Below are 22,884 nucleotides of genomic sequence, written 5' to 3' on the forward strand. Positions count from 1 at the left end.
AGCAGACTGGGGGAGCCGTGAGCCAACCGCGAAGGTGGGGTGCCTCCCGCCCTCAATCGGGCTGTTGCTATTCTCATCTACCTGTAAGTAAACCACCAGACTAAAAGGTAGTTAGGCAAATTCCTGTCTTGAGCGGGACTGCTGATCTGTGTGGGAAGAGACTCCAACCTAAGATCAAAGAGGTCCTGCAGCTGTTGGGGGCCTCGCACCTTTGAGTTCTTTGATCCTCACTGCGCTGAACCACCTGCTCCGAGAGGACTGCTCCCACCAGGGACCCCGAGCCCCTCCCGCCTCCTGCACCAGTTAATCAAACCAAGCCGAATGTGCGAGACAGGAGGAGGGGGAGAAACAGGAGAGGGCTCATGACACTTGCCTTAGGTCTCCGCTGAAGCACTGCCCTTTTCAAGTAAAAACGAACAGCTAAATAGGAAACCATAAAATGTAAGATTCTTAAGGATGAAAAAGTGGGAAGTAGAGCTCTTCAGTCCTCCTCCATCAGCATTTTGGGACACCTAACTATCTCGGGCAGATGGAAGGAGGATGCTTCCAGAATTACCCACGTCTTCCCGTTCCTTAATCCCCTTCTCCGACATCAATCTCTTCCTTGGGTACCCTCTTAGAAGATTGCAGGGTGAAAGGCACATAAGCTCCTTTGAAAGGCAGAACAACAGTGAACAGCGCTTTCTCCTGTCCTGTGGTGCAAAATGCAGACCCCCCAGGGGCAGGGATGACACCTGCCGTATTCTGCCTGGCTTGTTTTTATTTTTCCCTCGCTCTTCCTGCAATCTCCAGCTCTACTAACCACTGCAGCCAGATCCAAACATGCCAGCCGTCACCGGCGCTACTGAGGACTTGCATGTGGAAAGTTTCCAGACGCTGGTACCTGTCTGTCTGCAGGGTCTGCACTTCAAAGCTCCCCCCTCGGGATGGGTTTGGTCAGCAGCTGTAGGGAGTCTGACAGGCCCATCATCACACAGACAGGAAGTAAGAAGAGGTGGGGAAAACACTGGTGAGCGCTTCTCCATGTGTGACGTACTTCCTTACATATGGGAGTATATACACACGGTGTATTATAGTACATATGCATAAAGATATTTATTAGATTTTTTTTTTTATTTTACAGAATTAAGGAGATTGGCCAGCCTTCTCTCAAGGACCTTTTTCTATTTTAAGAAAAGAAAAAAAAAGTCAAATTATTTTTTCTCTGGCCATTCCCTTTTAATTTGTTCCCAACGTGGTTATAACAAGCAAGTCATTTGCTTAAGATACTTGACTAGTATTTCTGGAATGGAGGGAGGAAAACGTTTTACCAGCTTCAGGAGAGCTAGTCATGTCTCCCAGGGTCCATGCAGATCACAACTGTGCTTGTTTTAGGAAAGTAAGATTGTTTGGATGGAGACGAAAACAAGGTCTAAAATGTACTACGAGGGTCTTCGGGGGAAAGCTAACTGAAGATTAGACTGACCATTTATCAGCTCACCAGCCTAGATCTTCCTGGTGTGTAACTTGAGCAAACAATTACCAGCCTGGGATCCTGATGAACCAACAGCCAAAATTCCTATTTGTGAATCATTTACGTATTATTTTTAAGTAACTCTTCATTTAATTTTCCTTTTATTTGCTTTGTCCTTAAATTCTCCTAAGAAGGAAGGAATAGAAATTCTGGTTGATGTTTAGTTCCAGTGGGTGCATTTTCACAGTTAGAGGTTAACAGGGGTGGTGAAGACATGGTTATTTCATCACAGGCCCACGTGACGTGCAGCTATTACTCACTGTTGCTTCGATGGTGTCAAAACACAAAGAAGAGCGACAACAAAGAAGAAGGTATTCCTCGCAACTGGGAATGTCACCATCTCATTGGAAAGAAAGCTAACACTTATGCTTCTAAGTTTCAAACACCGTGTAAGGCTTCTCATGAACATTCCTTTTCATTTACATAAAACCCAAATCATTTTTAAGCTTTAGGGACAATAACATGGAAATTCCTGTAAACTCTCAGAAAAATAGGCCATTAATGAGGACTGTGTATTCTCGTAGAAGAAAAAGACTTGAGATGGTTCTTCAATCCTTAAGTAAGATATGGATTCATGGAGGTATATCTGGGGCTACGTAATGAGACCAGGATATCTGAAATGGTGGCTTCCTCAAGGAAGCTGTGTGGCCCTGGAATCCCACAGGTGGATTTCGACCTCAGGCAGTGAGCAGCCAATGATCAAGGAAATGACATAATTCAATTGATATTCTAGAAGGAGTAATCTGGCATTGGTCGATAGGGTATGAAAGGCTAGAAGGAAGCAAGCAGGGAACTGGTTATTTCCATGGTGCACATGAGGGATCGTAAACCAGGTTACCGACATGGTGAATGAAACAAGAGGTCAGCTGAGGAGGGGGTAATGAAATGTCACAACTCACACATCGAGAAAGACTGAGGAGAGGGAGAGGGAAGAGGGTGAATGAGGTGATCAAGGGAAGAGTATCCTCTGAGGACAGAGGTACATTTTGGGGAGAAGCTGTTTTGTAAAAGATGGCTGACAGATCCTGTTTCCAATGTTTTGAGTGTGCAATGACGGGGGGAGCCCTGGGTAGAGATTCTAGATGGGTAACGGATTTAGACAACGTTGACGATGTAGAGCTGAAAATCACTAACAAGGAGGGGATATTTGTAACTGAAAGAAAGGCAGAGAGGTGGGGGAAAAAAACCTGAGGAATTAAGAGGCGGTGGGGGGCGGGGGAGAGAGTGTGCAGTGTTCCCTCCAGAACTCTCCAAGGGACAGACCTTAGGGAATGCTGAGGTGAAGGGAGAGAAAGGCAGCACTACGGTGTCAGAGAACCAGGGCTCTAGCTGTGTATCACAAAAGGCAGGGAAAGAGATCCCTGGGTAGATCAAAGGCAGGAAATCTTACAGAAACACAAGAGGCTTCTGATTGCGCAAGGAGGAGACGGCTGCCTGTCTCACAGAGTAATTTCACTTCAAAGGCGGAAGCAGAAACAAGATTGCAGAGAATGACAGAGGGGCTCAACAGTAAGGAAACGGAAGCAGCTGATTCAGACTGCATGCTGGGAATTTTTAGTTGCATAAGGGAAGAGCGAACTAAGGCAGTAGGATAATGGAAAAAGTGCTTGGGTTTTGTTTTTCTTCCAAGATGGTGGGGGCGGAGGGGGGGGGATACAAAGTTTGAAAATAGAGAGTTATAGTCCAATTGACAGAAAGGATTATGAGTGCAGCTGGGTGCAAAGGGCCAAGTGACTGACAACGGTTTACATATTTTTTTAATTTAAATTTTAATTCATTGATTTTTTTAAGGGATAAGATGTTCGGAGGGCACTTTTCTAAATTTGGGATTCGCTATCCAAGCTCTGGAAAAAGAAATGATTTGAGACTTGATGTTTTCATTTCGTCTAAGGATGGTACGTGATTGGCATCACCTTAAATGCACAGGAAAGAAGGTGATTCACTACATGCAGTGGGGGGCTTGGGGCAGCGGTCCCGGACTTGCGTGAGCATCAGATTCAGCCAGAGGACTTGTGCAAGCACATGCTGCTTGGTCCCCCTGATTAGTGGTTTTAAAGTAAGGTCCAACATAAAGAACTTCTGCAACTCAACACCAAAAAAATCCCAAACAATCCGCTTAAAAAATGAACAGAGGACCTGAACAGACATTTTTTCCAAAGACATACAGATGGCCAAAAGACACATGGAAAGATGCTTAACATCACTCATCATCTGGGAAATGCAAGACAAAACCACAATGAGATCACCTTACACCTGTCGGATTGGCTAAAATAAAAAAGGCAAGAAACAACAAGTGTTGGCAAGGATGTGGAGAAGAAGGAACCCTCGTGCACTATTGGTGGGATGGGGATTTGGTGCAGCCACTGTGGAAAACAGTATGGAGGTTCCTAAAGAAATTAAAAAACAGAACTACCCCATGATCCAGTAATTCCACTAGTGTGTATTTACCCAAAGAAAGGAAAAACACTAATTTGAAAAAATATGTGTATCCACAGATTTACTGCAACATTGTTTACAATAACCAAATTATGGAAGCAACCCAAGTGTCCACAGATGGATGACTGGATGAGGAAGATGTGGTGTACACACACACACACACACACACACACACACGGGAATATTACACAGCCATAAAAAAGGGTGTGATCTTGCCATTTGTGACAATATGCCAAGTGAAATAAATCAGACTGGGAAAGACAAATACCATATGGTTTCACTCCTAAGTGGAATCTAAAAAAACAAATGGATGAACAAAAAGTGGAATCAGACCTATAGATACAGAGAACAAACTGATGGCTGCCAGAGGGAGGGGGGATGAAGCGGATTGGGAGCTACACGCTTCCAGCGATGGAATGAGTAAGTCCCAGACACAAAGGCCACTGCACTGGGAACACAGTCAGTGACGCTGTAATTGCATATGGTGACAGATACACCTGTGGTGAGCACAGCATAGCCTACAGAGAAGCTGAATCACTATGCTGTATATCTGAAACGAATGTAACATCGTGTATCAACTCTACTTAAAAAAAAAAGTGTCAACTCAAATAAAACGGAGTGTCAACTCTACTTAAATAAAAAATTAAAAAAAAAAAACACGGAAGAGATGAAGGCCTAGAATTTGCATTAGATTCTAACCAGTTCCCAGGTAATGCTGATGTTGTTGGTCCAGGGCAGGGACACCCCCCCCCCCCCCCGGTGAGAGCCACGTCCGGAGGGTATTAGAGCTGGCATCTCTCCTGGACCCCGCTAATAAAGCCTGGTTAATTAGGTTAGCATCTCCAACTCGGGGGCTGAGGCTCTGGAGACAGGATTCCTCAATAGCCTTCCTTCATTCCAGCAGCACAAGAAATGAAAAGTGGCTCTCCAACAGCTCATGCTAATGTCTTTCCTATGAATTACCACACATATTTTTGCTTCCCCTTCCTAAAATATTTTAGGAAGATAAGTTCTCTTAATTAACCTATCCCGCACTCACTGAGCACAGGTTGGTCTAGATATTTTCTTCTTTGGATGCACATTACTCAAGGAGTCAGAGTCTGTTCATTCCTAGGTCAGAATCTGGGTTTGACCGAGTTGGGATACAGCATCGAGCTCGATTACAATGTTGAAAATAGTATAGGCTCTAAAGGTTCTATTTAATGCATTTAAATCTATCTATTTTATCTAATCTTACTGTTTCTATAGTTGAAGTACATTTAGTGTAGCAAGCGGGCTTCCCAAAATAAGATGCCCAGAAGAAATTTTATATGGGAGGTAAAAATAACATCTTACATATGCATTTTATTACATATTAACTAATGAAATCTTTACAACAGTCCTACTGGCAAGATAGTATTATTCACATTTTACAGCTGAAAAAATAAGCCTCATAAACATTAAAAGAACTTGCCCAAAGTCACACGACTCAGTCCCCAGTGTTCAGAACCTCTTTGTGCCAGGTATGTGTCCGTCGATTACTGCGGTCTATAAGACACACAGTGTTTCTTGCAACTCATTTCTCAAATCAAGCATCATCCTCAGAATAACGAGGTGGTGAAGGGGGTGGAGACATTTCAAAAGTTTATCTATCTTCCACAAATGAACATGGGAACATTTTTATCTTCTTTGCCTTTTGCAAGTCAGCTGCATAAAAAGTGCTCACTTCTTCAAAGTTCATTAAAATATCCTGGGCAGAAAAAGACATATGTGGGGCTTGGGAGGAAAGTTAACATCTGGCCCATAACCCTTTCCCCTGTTCTTGCTGAGGATGACCTTCTTCAGTCATTTCTACCAGGGATTTTCTCTGAGTGTGAAGATATTAACAACATGGAAAAGATCTTTTATTTTATATTCAAGCCTAGGCCATTTTTTTTCCTTTTTATTAGAGCTAGCCAGGCACGTGCAGGTGACAGAATGGCACTGAGTAGCAAAGAACAAGTTCCCATTTGTTAACAACCAGCAGCGATCGCAACACCCTTCTTCTCCGGCTCTTGCAACGATGACTCTGGAAACGTCAGGGTGTACCGTGTCTTCTGGTCTAACACCATAAAGCGAAGCCTGTTGAAGCCATTATTGGGATGTGTGATAGAAGTTTAATTGCTTTGAAATGCCTAAGGCTAGCAAGATGTGAACATGTGTAAAGAGTCTGAATTGAGATTTTAAGGGAAAAAAAAAAAAGAAGTCTGGATCTATTTATTTCACAGATGTATCCAGATGGCTTCTGCGAAGCAATGGCCGGGCACGTAGTCGTACCTTGCAGGATGCCCTGGCCTCAGGAAGTTGCGCATACGGCTAGGGCAGGAATCATTTTTGGGATTTCCTTCTGAGTCTTTGAGCCTGGTTTATATTCCATGAACTGGCACCAACATAAAGAGCTCTCCAGAGAGAAAGGAAAAAAAAAAAAGGATGGGCTATGTCATCCTTACTAAAACCGTACTTTAAATAAAGAGTCATCAGAAGGCCCTTTTTTCTTATTTACTTGGGCTCCTTCATGGATCCTGAACCAGTTTTCACAGCTGACTCAGTGCCCATTTACCACCATTTTGGTCACGGGAAGTTGGATTTGGGGCAGAGAACTGGTGCTGCCGTCTACGCTGGGAACACTGGTTGTCAGCGTCCAAGCTGGTATCTACAAGTTCCAATCAGAGTTTCTCCTGTGTGCCTCTGTCACGTAGCTCCCTTCACATTTAAAACTCTATTCCACAGACAGTAGACAAGATGGTCCGTGGGGAGCACCTTCACATGACAGCTTGATGGTAATCACAGAAGCTTCGAAGAAAGCCTTCACCACTGCTTTATGTCTGTGCTCAGGCAGACCCCACACGTCAATATTCAAAAAGACGCTTCACCCCAAATATGAGTCTTCTACCGGCCCCAGATGAAGTGATTGTACATCTGAATTCATGAAACATCGATCATTTTTGGTCACAAAAATGAGAGAAGGTAAAAAGACTATGAAAAGAATAATAGATTTGTACTTAGCACGCACACTCACTTAGAATTCTAAGATTTCGCCTTGAGCTTTGTCTGGAGAGCTGTGATGAAATCATCAGAGACACTGGAAGGTTCTATTTGACTCTAGTAACACTGAGCTAGTTTGCTAATGGAGGTTTTGTGAATGTCAAGGTTGAAGCAACAGGTAAAGACTAAAATGAGCAAAACCATCTCTGGATAGATATCTTCCAAAAGATAATCATGCCTTCGACAAGTTTGAGAGAAATCACAGCGGAATTCTATGCAATAGAGCTGGCCGTGTGGGATCTCCGTGAACCAGAGAAAGGTACCCCTTTCCCTAGGTGGATGTCATCCCTGTCTGGGGCACACGGCTTGGTGAGCGGATCACAGGCTGGGTTTCTGTCTCTACCTAACCCTTCCATTTGGTTCCCTAGTGCAGTTAATAACCTGTACAACCAACGATGGCAGCCCTATCATACAATCCGAGATACTTCTTGCATTTTTATCTATCTGCTCTGATTCCTTAGCCAAATGTGGCTGGAATTCAACAGCGAATTCTGAGATGCACAATATCAAATTCTAGAACAAAGCTGAACACCTATCTTCTGTCTTGCCTCAGAGAATACTTCTAAGGATACAACATGAAAAGAAGCAGATGATTTCCAGACAAAACCATCTTGCGCAGTATATTAAGAAAGTATATAGTGGTAGCTTCTGGTGGGTTCAAATAAGCAATGCAGTTTCCTAGGATCCCAGACAATTCTAAGTTTGCTTCACGACACAGAAAAAAATATTCATGGAAACCTTAAGAAAGACAAAAAGCCATTTATAAACTCTCAATGTTTCTGTCACATGACCTGCACCCGTCTTAGAACAACTCAAGAGGCTAGCCCAGAATTATGTTGCTTGCTTGACGGCTTTAAATTTCTGCAAAGTCACATGGCAAATACAAAGACTATAACTGCATGTGAAAAATAGTTCAAATATTGGAAGTTAAGTGGCTTTCCGAAGGTCACGGCGAACGAGGATAACCAGTGAAAAGACTCTGGTCGAGGAGAATGTGTGAGGCCTTCTTGAAGCACAATTTCTGGCCTGACATTTTTCAAGGAGCCATCCTGTCCTCGCACTTTTTGCCCTGGGTTTATTAAACAGTCATTTCAAAAAGCATTTCTTCCCCTTCCTTAAAAAAAAAAAAAAAAAGAGTTTAGCAAAAATGATTATATATCTCAACTCTAGAACTCTCCTCATTTAGAAAGAAGGCAAGAGATGATCAAACATTTCACTGAATGTCACCGCCTTTAAGGTCAGGAATATACAACTGCATACTAAGATAATATAACATGATCACCGCAAGAGAATTCGCATCCATTTTAGCAAGTCGGTGTCTTACCTACGTGTCACTTTGTAGGACATATCATAGGACCAATGGATTTACACCATCAGTTTAAGAAATAAAAGTCTTTCTGACATCAAACAACTAGAATCAACTCGCTTGAATGTCATTACTGTCACTAACTCTCTCCAATCACTGCAGGGGCTCCAAAATGTTTTTCAAATGAAATGAGAACTCCTAACTGTGGGATTCAATAGCTTTGATGTCAGTTTCCTTGTAATTACTTTCCTCATCACACCTCACCTGCCCTTTTTACACACTGGACCCTCTCTCCCTTCTCCACGACTGTTGCTTTCCTTGTGGAGGTCTCATCCAGTTTTAGCCCCCAATTCTCCGAGAAATGCGAACAAACAAAATAACGCATCTGGGTAAACCGAGTAGCCACCCTAGGACCTATTTCAGACGAGCTTCAGTTCCCAATGCTAAGTCAAGTTCTCCAACGTCTTCCACCCTCTTATTACAGTTGTTTATGCCTCTGATCGAGTTTATATATGTGACATTAACCCAATTCACGAACGATCAGCAGATTATGCGTTTTCTCAATACGTTCAAGCCCATTCATTGAAATCCAAGTAGTCTTAGAGAAAAACAGAGCACACAACCAAGGAGGTTAGCCCTTTATCCAGAATCCGCAACTAAAATCACTGACAGATGAAAACAGTAACTTAAATTAGACTAAAAAGATGTGTTACAAGAGAATAGGTTTGTTACAAGAAAGAAGTGAATATAAAGTGGGGAGTCATTTGAAAGAGGTAGGGGAGGTTGTTGCATCTCTAAGTTACCCACAGCGTTTCAATGCCCACAGCTCGACGCACGTCCGCACATATCTATGCTCAATTTTCACCGTGGACACAAATCTTAACAGAATATTAACTGTTTATTAATTCGATATTAAATGTGAGAGTGACACGTGACCTGCAGATGGCAGGTTTACCTGCGTGCAAACTATGAATGAAGAACTGTGCCAAATTCTGTCTACAATACTGTTCTCTTCAGCCTTCCCGTTGCCACGCACGCCAGCTCTGACGGCCTCCCTCTTTCCCTTGACCAAATCTTTGCCTACGTTGCCTGCCTGGCCCGATGCTCTATACATCTGGTTAGCCATTTGGGTTGGCCTCCCTCTTCAGGGTCCCTGTTTAAATTAGGCTTTTTCTGACTACCTCATGTTTACAGAGCTGTGTCTGTCCACACCCCAGACTTGTATGTGAATACTCATACCAGCTCAACTCACAACCCCAGACTGGAAACAACAAAATCGTCCATGAAAACGTGAATGAGTGAAGAAACTGTGGTATATTCCCACCGTGCAGTATCACTTAGCAATAAAAAGTAATGAACACCTTATATGCCCAATGATTTAGAGGAATTTCACAAATCTTATACAGAGAGGAAGAAGTCACTTCTGAATAATTCTACTTATACCAAAGTCTACAAAAGACAACATTATCTGTAGTGACAGAAAGGATACCAGTTGCATTGAGTGGGTTGGGGGGATAGGGGATGAGAAAAGAGCACGAAAGACCTTTCTGGGGTGATGGAAATGTTCTATCCTTGATTGTAGTGATGGTTACGTGGGTGTATACATTTGTACACTTAAAATGGTGTGGTTTTTTTAATTTTTTTAAGATTTATTTATTTATTTGAAAGAGAGAGAGACCAGAGAGAGTGAGAGAGAACATAAGTGGGGAGGAGGGGCAGAGAAGAGGGAAAAGCTGACTGCCCACTGAGCAGGGAGCCCGAGGCGGGGCTCCATCCCAGGACCCTGGGATCATGACCTGAGCCGAAGGTACATGCTTAACCGACTGAGCCACCCTGGTGCCCTAAAATGGTGCTTTTTATCCTACGTAAACGGACTCCGGTAATGAGGATTAAGAATGTATACAGATGACCACATACACTATTTGTCCCTATAGCTGAGAATCGGTCCCAGGCTGGTTGACTTTGGAGCCCAGGGTCGGAAGCACTCTGCTGAGTGAGTTTTTTTGTTCTGTTTTGCATAAACCCAAAACTCCAAATAAGAAAATGATTGAATTTTAAAAGCTTTTGTAAGAGAATGTGTCTGTGTGCATATACGTATTCTGATAAGATGGTCTTGGCTTAAATCCTTTTTGGGTATCTTATTTTGTAACTGGACTCAGAATCCAATTATTAGCACTTCACAGAAATCCATTTCGTTACTTTTTAGTCACAACACGCTTTTGGCCTGAAAATAGCATTGGCCCTGCTTGATCACCCTTTGTAATCACCAGGTTTAGGGCTTGGTGATTTTTATCTTAGCCTAAAATATCAGTTGTAACCACAAAATATCAAGATTTGCTACCATGAATAGTCAACCTCATATGCTGAAGGAAGACTTTCAAAAACACCCGGGGAACTCCAGCCTCATTAGAATTAGTGAAATTGATTTTCATCAGGTGATTACTCAAAAAGAGACATCGACTCTCTCTGAAGTGTACGAGCTTTTGCATATTGTTAAAAAATAATATTTTATGCTCACAGCTTGCATACTGTATATTAATGACTCAAGAGTCAGTAGGACACTGATAGCTATAATCGGTTCAGATTTCTATCACTAGTTCCTATGTTGAAGCAATTAATTACGACTGTTAAGATTTAGTAGGCTGAAGCCAAGGTGACATTTAAACATTAAAACTAATTTGCAAAAAATAATTTAAGTATAGCTTTGTTTGATATATGATTATACCATAGTCATGTTGATATGCAATTATGGGATAAAACGTGTATGATGTATTAGTGATGATTTCATTACAAAGTCCTTAATTTATTTTTCCTCCTGCCCCACTCAAGGTAATTTAATTAAGTTCAGCCCCAAAACAGCATTCTAATTCACAACATAGTTCTATATTTGTATCCTCATTTCAAGGAGTAGGAAGCTGTGACATATGAAAATATACATTTAAGACTCTTTTTTTTTTTTTAAGGACTCTTTTTATGTTTGGTATTTTCCATTTTCAAAGCACTTTTCATTCAACGCGGCCTTCTCATTATGTTTGGTATGAGTTACCCACATTCTAAAAAAACCAAGATACAAAAACTTTAATTGGCTTCCTCAAAGGCCACAGAAAATATCAAGAACAGACTGTCCACTAGAATTGAAAGGTTCGTAAGATTGTGGCAAAGCCACAGATTACTCCACACATAACTCCCTTCATTAACTAATTATATCTGATAGATAATAGTCACTTAGAGCAACCATTATTTTAATTCCATTTTGAAGATGGATTTTACGTGTGAAACCACATGCATTTAAAACTTACATACTTAGGGATGAGAAAGCAAAACACAAGTGAACAAAACACCCCCAAAGTCTAACAAACCTAATGCTTCCGTTCAAAGTTCAATATGGAGAAAACAACATTTTTCCTTGGTAGAAGGCATTTTTAAACCTCGCATATTTAGGAAGTACGAGCGGAACACTCTGATGGGACAAGTGGATATTTTGGACACAGGACTCTAGGGTAAGGAGCCGTTTCCTGTCAGGGGTTCCATGTTACTGTTTGCAGGTAGGTATTTAGGTAAATCATCCTCCAGAAGAACGGATAAAGACAAAATCCTGAAATTATGTGATTCACATCTTTTTTTTTTTGGTAAATGAGCAAGAAGATGAGCTCATGTATTTGATGGTCAGTAAACAGGAAAAGGAAAGGTTCTCAGTCAATATATAGTAAATGAAATTGAGTTCACAGAGTACCATAGGATAAAACATGGAATCTTGAAAGAAAATCAGCTGGCATTTCCAATGAGCACATTTTATCAAATGTATTTGCTCCCCTTTTCCTTTGCATTAGAAGAGAAGAACTCAATGACTTATTTCTATGGATTCGACGGGGACTGGAATCAAGCGTCTGATTCTAATGTCACCCCTGACACTGACCAGGTGAATAACATTTCACTTTGACCTTTCTTCAAAAACATGATGTGCAGATTACCAATTAAGGTGCCTTAGGGTAGCTTTAATCATCGCTACCAACATCACATCAGCATGCTAAGTGGCAAAGGTGAACTAGTATTTGTGCAGTGAAATAATAACATAAAATACAGCTTTACCCTTCCAAACGGTAATACATCAGATATCACTTCACACACTCAAAAAAGAACACATTTCAAAACCTTTAGTTTCAATTCAACACATGGCATGCTTAATGGTTTCAGCACTGCTAATTCTTTTTAATAAGTGTTACAAACTGAAAGCAAGACAGGTAGGTATTAAAAATATATTGGAACATCTTAAAATTACCAGCCCTACCAGTGGAAATAAAATGATGGCAATTAAAGGTAATAAAGGTTATTAAAAGTTAGGGCCTTGGAGGCTAAGAAGTCATGTTAGACTGTCAATTGTTTTCCCACGGTGGGAAAGCAGTTAGATATTTAAAGAAAAAAAAAAAGTCTAGTAGTTTAGTGGTGGTCAAAGAAAGAGTCAGTGGGGATGGAGAGGTTTCAGCGACATGCTGGTAGAAAAAGAGAGACTTACATAGTCTGGGAGGGCAGTGAAATGGAAGGCGTGGTAACCTCGCTCACTTAGTTGTCATTTTTGATTTTCAATGACATTTTTTTCATTCTTTCGCCTAGTAAAGATGACAGAAGGTCCTAATTTATTATCTGATGTCTATTCCTGTTCCTAAATTTAAGAGCGTTTAACTGTATACAGTCATATAATCCAAATACAGACACTTTGAAAAAAACTAGAGCACCGATGTTGCATGCATTCAGGCCCAGCCTGCAGGGCACAGCCCAGGCAACTGAGGGGGATGGGGGCAGTGGATTTGCAGGTTCCACAGATTAAAGCAGAACAGAGGGGGTCATTACAAAGAGCTAAGTGCTTCCTGAAATGATAGGAGCTGGGGATTCTAGAAGAATGCAGAATGAAAGTCCTCAGCATGGTGGGGTTGGTCCATGTGTCCTCTGTGCACAAACAGAACTGGTCAAAACATCCGTGACTCGCCACCAAAGATAGTCCCTATACCAGATGCCTTTTCCTGCTGAGGTTAGGCTGCATTTTCGATGACCAGGGAAGTCTGCATCGACACTTTTTATAAACATGACCTGGCAGATCGTTCGGGCTTGACGGAAGGGAAGAAAAGTGCAATGTAAATTTCTGTTTCTGTACGTAAATCATACAGTGGCCAGACCAAATTAAGCAATGCCACGGGGCCCCCCTGACATTTCCGTTTGCCTCCCCCTTCTGGGTACACTGCAACATGTGTTGGGCTGGTGTGCTAAAGGTACTCAGCAAGTATTTGTAAATAAATAGACGGCACAAATTAACTTTTGTGAAGAAAACCACTCAAATGGCAAAAAGCCCTTGCTTCTTACAGCTGATTTGTGCATTTTAAGGAGCATGGACAGGGTATTAAAAAGCATAGAAAAGAAAAAAAAAAAAAAAAAAAAAAAAAACCTAGAGAAGACGTTTCATAAGAGGGAAGGAGAGGCATCAAAAGAGAAGGAAATAACCCTGGAAAAAAACCCCAAATAGATGATTTAATGCCAAAGTCATCTCCCGGCATTGCTGATCGGTAGCAAAATACAGGAATTCGGATTTCAGTTTTCTAGTGGCAAATATCACATCTGTTCATCTGGCCTCATACAAATATTTTCCTATCCTCATGAATAACCCCAAGGAGATTCTTTGATAAGTGCATGGTATTTATTCCATTTATTTTTGAAGAAACTACGTCTGGAGGAAGTTTAAAGTCAAAAGGTGTATGAAATTTAGCCAAAAGTATTCACACAATGAACCATCCAAATAATGTTTAGGCAGTTTCCATAGGTATGTACTCACTGGACTATTTTTTAAAACGGATCTTCTGCAAAAGACCTTTTAACTGTACTATAAGAGAGTATTATTTTTTACGAAGCAGAATCATCTTAGTTCAATTAAAATTGTTAAAGATGAAGATACCATTAGCATAAAAATACTGATGAGTAGCTTTCAGCTTTGGGGCTCCCTTCACCGTGAGCTAATCTAACCATCCGATCGTTTATAGCATGTTACTATAATGAGAACACAGAAAAAGGAGGAGGAAACTGTGCACCCAGCTCATCAGCATGCTCCTCCAGGGTAATCCCACTCTTGGAGAAACACACGAGTCAGCAGAGAGCCACATTCCTTGGTTTTTCAAGGCCAAGCTCCTTGCCTGAACGAGAGCCTGCCTGTGCCCGTGAACAGGCAGCCAGCAGCTGCTGCTGGAGGGACTCGTAACACATGTGGATTAGAATGCATCGAGTCGGCCTCTCAGAGGGGCCCACAGCGGTCCAGCAGCTAGAACATCGGGTCCTACTCTCTGCCTTGGGTGTACTACATATGGCCATGTCTGAAGAAACGTAAGGACACTGCATGCAGAGATGTCAGGACTTGGCAGGGTCTGGTGAGAAATTGTTCTTTAGGGTGTTGGCTTCTCTGAAATTATCACTGATGACTATCAAGTGTATCAATGACAAGACCTCAATACTGACTTGGTTGCTACCCTCAGCTGCTTCTGCTTTACCTGATGAGAGAAGGAAATTCTCATGTTGATATTGACATTCCCAATGCAGAAGCGTACCTACACCAAGCAATCCTGAAACTCTTCTCAGGTTTTCTTCTTTTTTCTCGTTTGTGTTTTGTTTCGTTTTTTAAAACACTCTTCAAACAACTTAAATGGCTCAACATTAAGGGAATAAAAGCAATCCTCCTGGGGAGCACAGATGGCTCAGGTTCCTTTCAGGCACACACCTCGCTCTGCCTTAGGACTAAGTTGCACAGAGAGCAGCGTGGCCACAGGCTCTTGTTCGCAAGCAACTTTCAGCTTCTCCTGTCTAAGGAGAAACGTGTGGCCATGTGTTCCTGCTAAGCGAGGCCTGCAAAAGCTGGCTGACCTAATTTAAAATACGGGCTCTTGCTGAGCTCTTGTTGCACGAAGCCCTTCCAAGCATTAGCTATTTTTGTTTGTTTGTTTGTTCCGTTCTTATTTCATAAAAAGTCGCCCATCTTTGTTCTATCCCAGTGACCTGCATCCTCTCCTTCCCCAAAGCACGTGGCTTCTCCTGCGAGCCTCTGCCTTAATCATTTTTATTTGTGGGACACCAGGGAGGGGATGGTAATGCTTAGGGTAAGGAAGAATATAGCTCTTTAAAAAATTATTCTTATTATGATCATGTTTAGATGAAATATGGGGCTTGCCATCAACAGAATTACAAAACAATTCCACTGGGAGTCCAGACCGTTCAGGGTAATTCATCTATGAGAAAGCGAACTTTAATTGTTACTCTTGGCAGCAAGCTAAGAGAAGAGTGAAATATTATACTAAATATTGCCACGTGCAAGAGTAAAATGCTCTTTCCTCCTCGCCAGAGCACTGTATAGCCCCCTTCAGACTCCCTTCAGGTTTGGATCTGGGGAGTTGGTCTAAATCCTCTGTTTCCCCCTCTCCAAAACCAACAGAGGTTTTCAAAAGAGTTGCGTTTTTTATTAGAACCATTTGCTCTTTTTAACTTGCCAAAAAGGAATAAGTAACACTAAGACTTTTATTTGGGTTAGAGTTGATTCCTCAGCTTCGTGGAGGTCAATGTACTCAGTCCCCCTGAACCTTCTGCTAAGAAGTTCACTGCAGCACTGAACCGGCCAAGGTTATGTTTTGGTCCCTTCTTCCCCCCTCCCCAGACCTACCTCCCAGCCTCATGGATTTAGAGAGTAAGAGCTGGGAGGGTGCAGAGGCTCATCAGAATGAAACACACCTATGGCCAAGTGCATCCTGGATTTTCTCCGACGACTGAAATCTCACATATTTTTGATGCCACACGTTAACAATGGCTATTTTGGGACTGAGTGTCTTGATGTGGCCTTCAGACAATGGGATCCCGACAAGAATTTACAACTCTTTAGATTAAAAGCTCAATGAACACTGCTGCATTATATAGTTTGAGAGTATGGAGAGGTGTGTGATATTACTCTAAAGCAGAGGGATATTCTTCTGTTTCTAAACATGGAGTGAAGTCTGCAGTGAAGATGTTAACCAAAGGAGTATTTTATAAGACACTGGTTATCTGGTATATTTGGCTAAGCATGAGACTATAACTGTAAGTAATTTTTAAGATTACATTTTACATTTCCAGCATGGATATTTGCATATGTTGGGTATAATTCACTAAAGAGATATTAAAATCATATTTAAGAAATCGTATGTAGATAATATTACTCAGCTTCTAAAATGTTTAAGATGGGAAAGTTAGGGCCCCGAATACCTCAATGACCTGCCGAGGATTATTCGACATGTTACCAAAGAACTGAGGATGAGAACCTCAATTGTTCAGTAGCTATTCCCTGTGGTAAGGGATACTCGTTTTCATCCATAGGGATATACAATGATACCAACATTATTTGGGAGTAAATTTAAGTCTGCAGATATGACCGAGAGTAATCTTGGCTCTAACAAATTAGTGGGTTAAAATTTAAGTCACGTGAAACTTTAGGACAACTGCTTTATATAATTATTTTCTTTTTATGATAACTTATGCTATGGACGATGATAAACGAACTGCCTACCATTAGTAAGACAGTTTGCGGGAACTACAATCCTCAGCCACGGGAAAAACAGGCAGCACTTACGATACGATGTGCAAAACCATATAAAGGCTGTATGTTATAAAGCTTCATAAGCACTTTTCATTCGCATAAACTAATGTTTTAGATGAGCTATTTGTGGAAGTTTAGAAAAACAACAACAAAAACAAAATGTAGAGCAAGCACGGCCTAGAAACTAACAGTGAACAAAATATACAGGTCATTTTTGAAGTGGAAGTAATCACTATCGAAGAGGAGGAAGTTACATACATTGTTACGAACACCACTCAGATAACCAATGACAGCAAACGAACTAATTTTCTAATTAGTAGCCCCATAGGTCGGCTCTACGTGGAAGTTGGTTGTCTTTTAAGAAATTGACCTATGATGTGGGAAGCCAAGGAAATCTGCCTTTTAGGTGTTGTTTGAATTAAAAAAAAAAATCAATCTGCCTTTTATTTACTCAAAGAGCAAGCTCTCTGTGTGTCAGCACACAATTTCAAGTTTCTTTTGAGGGATTCTACTTCCGGCTCTCCATTTAAAATGGGGGAAAAATAAAAATATTTTGCCTGTGACAGAATATGAAAGAAGTTCTCACCCTTAAAACCAGCAGCATTGGTTTTCCAGTCATTAGCGTTCAAATGTCCTGCACGGGAAGTCCTGACAATAACATGCTGCACGTCTCTCCAGGTCAGAAACGGACTGGGGAAAGACAAGGTAAGAATCATTGTACCAAAAAAAAAAAAGATGGGGGAAGCAGAGAGTCACAAGCAAATTAAAAAAGCAAAAGCAAAATGGCAAAGTACTAAAAACAAAGGGTCAGTGCTTTGGGTTTGTGGGGGGAACAGATGCCAAATGCCGCTCTGGTTCTTTCTCAACGTGGAGAAGTGACGTTAGTCTGAGGGAGGCAGAAGACATAACCCTGAATTTAGGAACTAATGTGGGATTAGTCGGCTGTCACTCAGTTTTTAAAAGGGTGAGGATTTCCGGTTTCCTCAACAAAATGGCTCCCCATTCTGGCCTGCTCATCCTTTGTGTAAAAGCTGGCATCATCATCCGAAAATTACAAGAAGCTCAAGTCAAAACTGAAGTCTTCTGGAACATTCCTTGTCCAGCTGTATCACCAGACAATTGATTTGTAAGGTAATAAAGAACTTAGTATTCTGCGTGTACGTACGGGATATGGAAAAAACCTCAACTGAACCGAGTCCCCAGGTGTCAATCCTCCCAAAGAAAGAGAATTCGGTACAGAGCCCAAAAGCTGGGCTCCAAGACACAGCTATGGGAGTTCCCTTAATCTGCAATAGTAGCTATTATATTAAATTATTGGATACCTACTTCTTGTGATTGTTAGCACAGAGCAGCACAAAGACATTGAGTGGAAGTGCCTTTCACTGGAGAACCACAATACCACTCATAAACATACAGAAAGCAAAAAAGCAAATCCAGGTACCGGGGAACAGACTTCTGTTCTCTTTCAAAGAGTCCGTATACACTGGAAGGCATTTGACCCAATGCACGCATGAGATTCTCATCAAGATACGTCTTCACTTCACAGGCTCGAATGTCAGGTGTGATAATCTTTTACTTAACCAGGAAATATGGCAGTTATCCCACAGCCTGGAGAGTTGTTCTGTTTCTCGTCCTCCACCTTCATTTTAGGAGGATATTTGCCAAGGTTGGGTCAGAACATTGAGGGAAGGGGGATGATGATTTGCTACCTTCCCTGAGGCGTGACAGGGGTACATGGTAATCCCTGTGGTCCCTCAAATGCACACAGATGGACGCTGGCGTGTCCCAGGCAGAGGGAAAACCTGCTATCTCAATGACAGCTGATTTTCAATGACGGAGCAGCACACTACTTCACTTTATACTACGTTTTCCCATCACATTCGCCACATACGTGTTTTTGAGAGTGGCCTCCCTACAGAGGGAGCCCAGTGATCAGATTCTGGCCTCTTCATTTCTTATGTGAAATTGACTTCTCAAGGCTTCAGTTTCCCCATTTAGCACGTGGATGCTCAGATCTACGTTACTTGATCGTACTGACTGAATGAAAGCGCCGCCAAGTACTTAACCTAGTTCCTGGTGCAAAAGAAGCCATCAAGAAGTGGTACACAGTACGACATTCTGCTAAGTTTTGAGCCACGGCTCCCACGTGGTGGCCTGAACATGAAGGAGACAGGGAGAGAAAAGGACTCTCGAGTTCTGAAACCGTTTTGCTATGCCCTCAGATTAAAAATAAGAGAGGAGGTACTGCCATTTCCAAAGAGGGGGCAAGACTGGATGTGGACTATTTCGTAAGGCTGCATTCACAACATAACTTATGCTGAGGACCTTGAAACCCAACCTCCCAAGTTTTAAAAATATAAGAACAAGGGAAACAGATTTATTTCTGTTTTGTTGTATACAACACTTCTAAGGAACGTAGTTTAGAACCTGATAATTCATGAAACTCTGGAGAAAGGGAGGGAGGTTGTGGGATGGGGCCCAGGAGGTGGGTAAGCTTCACTTCTAAAACCAATAGCAGGATTTGACCCTTTGTTGATGGCTACTGAGTCCACATAATAATTCAGTAGACTTGTCGCACCATGGTCAGAAAAACTAGGAAAAGAGTCAAGGGATAATTCTGAATGCTAGGGTCACCATAAGATGTTTTTCCTGATCTGCCTGAGATGTAATGCTCCTTTCTCTTTCCCAGTGTAGTTATTTGGGTGAAGGGCAAAAAACAACAAAAAAGCTCAGTCTCATAAGACTTTCCAGCCCCTTAATTTCTGGTACTGGAGAATCCTCTCCAGTGGACACACATATTTTTTGTTTTCTGGTTTTCTTTCATGAGCAAACAGCAAGATACCTAAAAGAACACATGGACTTGATAAATATCTCTAAATCAACCTAATGAGTTTAAAATAACATTTAACACACAGCTAGAACATCATTTTAAATACTACTCTTCATGGAAAACCAAAAAACAAAACAAAAAAGAAAATAAAAAGAAACAAGTTTCCTATGTCACCTATCACCAGGGCAAGACTCCTTTGGAAACCCTCAAGCACAAAGTCTGACCATCAGGAGACCATTTCCCTAGTGACCCTTAGCACTAAAAATATAATGGTGATGACGATGATGACGACGACAGAACAGGGACCATTTGTCTCGAGCCTTCAGCAGCTGTATTCAGGCCCATTCAGGAAGCCTCTCGCATTCAAGTCAGCCTGAAAGAACAGAAGTTACTTGCTCTCATGCTGGGTTGCAAAAACTAGCTCTTCTCGGAGTCCTTGTAATTAGAAGGAAGAAATTAGCTTTCGGAAATTGAAACTGTGCATGGAAAGAAGGAGGCATTCAGGTAATTTTACTCTGACATTTGATAATGCACAACTTCAGAAATCATTTACTTTCAAAATTTCCTGAATTTCACCCAAATAAAGTGAGGAAGTTAATACGGGAAACCAAGGGATTTTTGCATCTGTGGTGTTTCTACCCGTGGGAGGGTAACTAATTATTGGCTCAGGAAATAGCCATAAGTTAACTTGCTAGTATCCTGAGAGGACTTGTATTTAGGGGGAAGTCTGATTCACATTTTATGACTTAAATTTATTTATGCTCTCAGGGATGTTATAGAAGTCGTCAGACTATGAAACTTCTGGTATACCATACACAGAGTGAAAGCAAAGAGAAGGCTGTATGCTCTCTGCTGGGAACTTCACAGGCCACAATAGTAAAGTAGGAACCCCTAACATGGACCCCCTTCTGCCAGTTACCCTAGAGCCACACTCCACTGGCTTCTGAACACCAAGACCCCTCTCACCTCCACGAACAGAAGACGGAGCACCAAGAGCTTTGGGGGCACACAATAATCAAGAGGCCACAAGTATAACCAACTTGGAGGAAAAGAGCAGCTTCTCTCCATTCTGAGCCTGGCGACCACTGAGCCCATAAAAAGCCACAAGGATTTAGGCCACATACCCCTTAAGGTTTCTCCCTGGAATTATTGACAATTACCTTTAAACAACAATATACACAAGATGGTAACATTTATAAATCCCTGCAAAATGTGGCTAGCTAGCTATGAGCTTTCAAGGCAATAAAACACACATGATTTTCTGGGGACTTCTGTAGGTATAATATTTTCCTATTAGGAAGGTTTGTATCTTTTAGGGACCTCAAGTTAATAACAAACATTAAATGAGCACTTGACCAGGGGCAGGTAGTGCGTGTTGTACGTGCATTATTACTGAGTAATATCAAACATCATATGAACACAGGTAATACTTTTATTCCCATTTCACGGATGGCAAAACGGAGACTCTGAGTTACACACAGTAACTCGAGTGCACATAGGTAGTTAGCGGTAGAACTACAACTCAAACCAGCTGTACCTGGCTGGCTGCAGACCCTGTACTATCACTATTTAACCCATTTCCAGATGGACCCCCCCAAAGTGGAAAGGACATACATGCCGTGGTTCATCAGGTGGTTCTTTGCCAACTGGATCAGGAAGCCAAGTGTGGCATCTCATGTCCTCGTGGTCACACCATTTTCCTACCTGCACTGTGTCTCTCAACTCAGTTGGCGGATTTTTGTTTGCCACTGAATTCAGGAGATTCGCAAGTCTTAATCTGGGTTTTAAGTTCCAAAGGCTTAACTTTGGCACACTCTATCTGAGGCAAATGGAAAGATACCAAACTAGGACATACCAGATTATTTTTATAATGTAGTATCATACGCTTATACTGTAGGTCATAACATTATATTATTAAACATTATGGTTCTGAACTTGCCACCTCGCTTGACATGCTCACACTTTGATGCGGCTTACAGTCTGGTTGGGTAACACTTCTCCAGTCAGGGGAGCTCATCTGAACCCCATCTCAAACACTTCTAGTTTCCAGCAGCAAAAACAGGATAATTAATGACACGATCCCTACCTGGTGGTATATTTTTGTCCTGAGCAGCTCAAAGTATTTTTCATGGCCCCAACAGCAGGTTTAGAATAAGGTGGACATATCCCGAGAAAGACATTCTGTCTAGTGCTTCTTGTTGGGCTCCTAAGTTCAACTGCTAGCACTTAAATGAAAAAACCAAAAAACAAATTCTCTTCCCCAATAGTTTTCTCAGCTAATTCTGCACAGGTGTGAACCGTTCAAAATCAATCTGTACTTGGAGGTCCTTAGAAAAATAGGACCAATTTTGGAGCCTGAGTGACTGACTCGCCTGCATTTATTAAAAAGAAACAAGAAGTAATCTTCCCCCCACCCCCAAACCCCCAGATGGATCTGTCATCACAGGCAGTTAAGAAGCAACCGATAAAAGGGACAGCACATACACATCTTCATACAGAAAGAGAATTTATCAACACAAGCAGCAATAGCGAATCCAGATAATGAAAACTGTTGCCTGAACGGGGCAATCTTCTTTACATACAAGAGAGATTCCCTCTAATGCAGTAATGAGCAAGTTCATGAACCAGTCTTGTGGGGAAATTGTGCGACCCATCCGCCATCACCCAACTGACTACGTAGTCAACAAAAAAATCCAAGACAAAACCAGGCTCGTTTTATGTTCCTTAAGACTGTGTAAAATAGAAATGGGGAAGTGGCCAGAAAATTAATGTCATTGTACAGATGCTAAATAAATCAGCAGTTATGGGGAAAGATTCATAGGGAGCTGGAACGAGAAAGATGAGACAGAAAGAGTCTGAAGCCCGCAGAGACTGGTAAAAACATTATTCTTACTGTACTATGTGCATGCCAGCGATGATTCAGAATAAAATACGGACCATCCAACAAAGGAAACCCATCTTCTTTTGTCAGATAATGAAGCTGCCGCAAGGATCATCAGACTGTCAGTCCTGCTGCAAAGAGGAGTAGATCTTGCTAATGGGAGTGTGTTATTGTTCTGTTGTGTTGTGTTGTGTTGGACCGTGTACTCTACGTAAAGTCAAAAGCTCCTGGCCTAAAACTGGGTGTACTAACAGAAAACACA

General features: G+C 41.7%; 1 protein-coding gene across 2 annotated transcripts in view; it reads right to left on the reverse strand.

Moving 5' to 3' along the window:
* PCSK5 (proprotein convertase subtilisin/kexin type 5) overlaps window positions 1–22,884 on the reverse strand; it is a 456,163-nt gene that overhangs the window by 204,406 nt on the left and 228,873 nt on the right. For both annotated transcript variants that reach the window (XM_008691034.2, XM_040620237.1), the window contains exon 10: window positions 17,498–17,601. In XM_008691034.2, coding sequence (XP_008689256.2) covers window positions 17,498–17,601 — 104 coding nt within the window. The remainder of the gene's footprint in view (window positions 1–17,497; window positions 17,602–22,884) is intronic.

Source organism: Ursus maritimus, unplaced genomic scaffold (assembly GCF_017311325.1).
Source record: "Ursus maritimus isolate PB19 unplaced genomic scaffold, ASM1731132v1 scaffold_34, whole genome shotgun sequence".
Classification (NCBI taxonomy): Eukaryota; Metazoa; Chordata; class Mammalia; order Carnivora; family Ursidae; genus Ursus; species Ursus maritimus.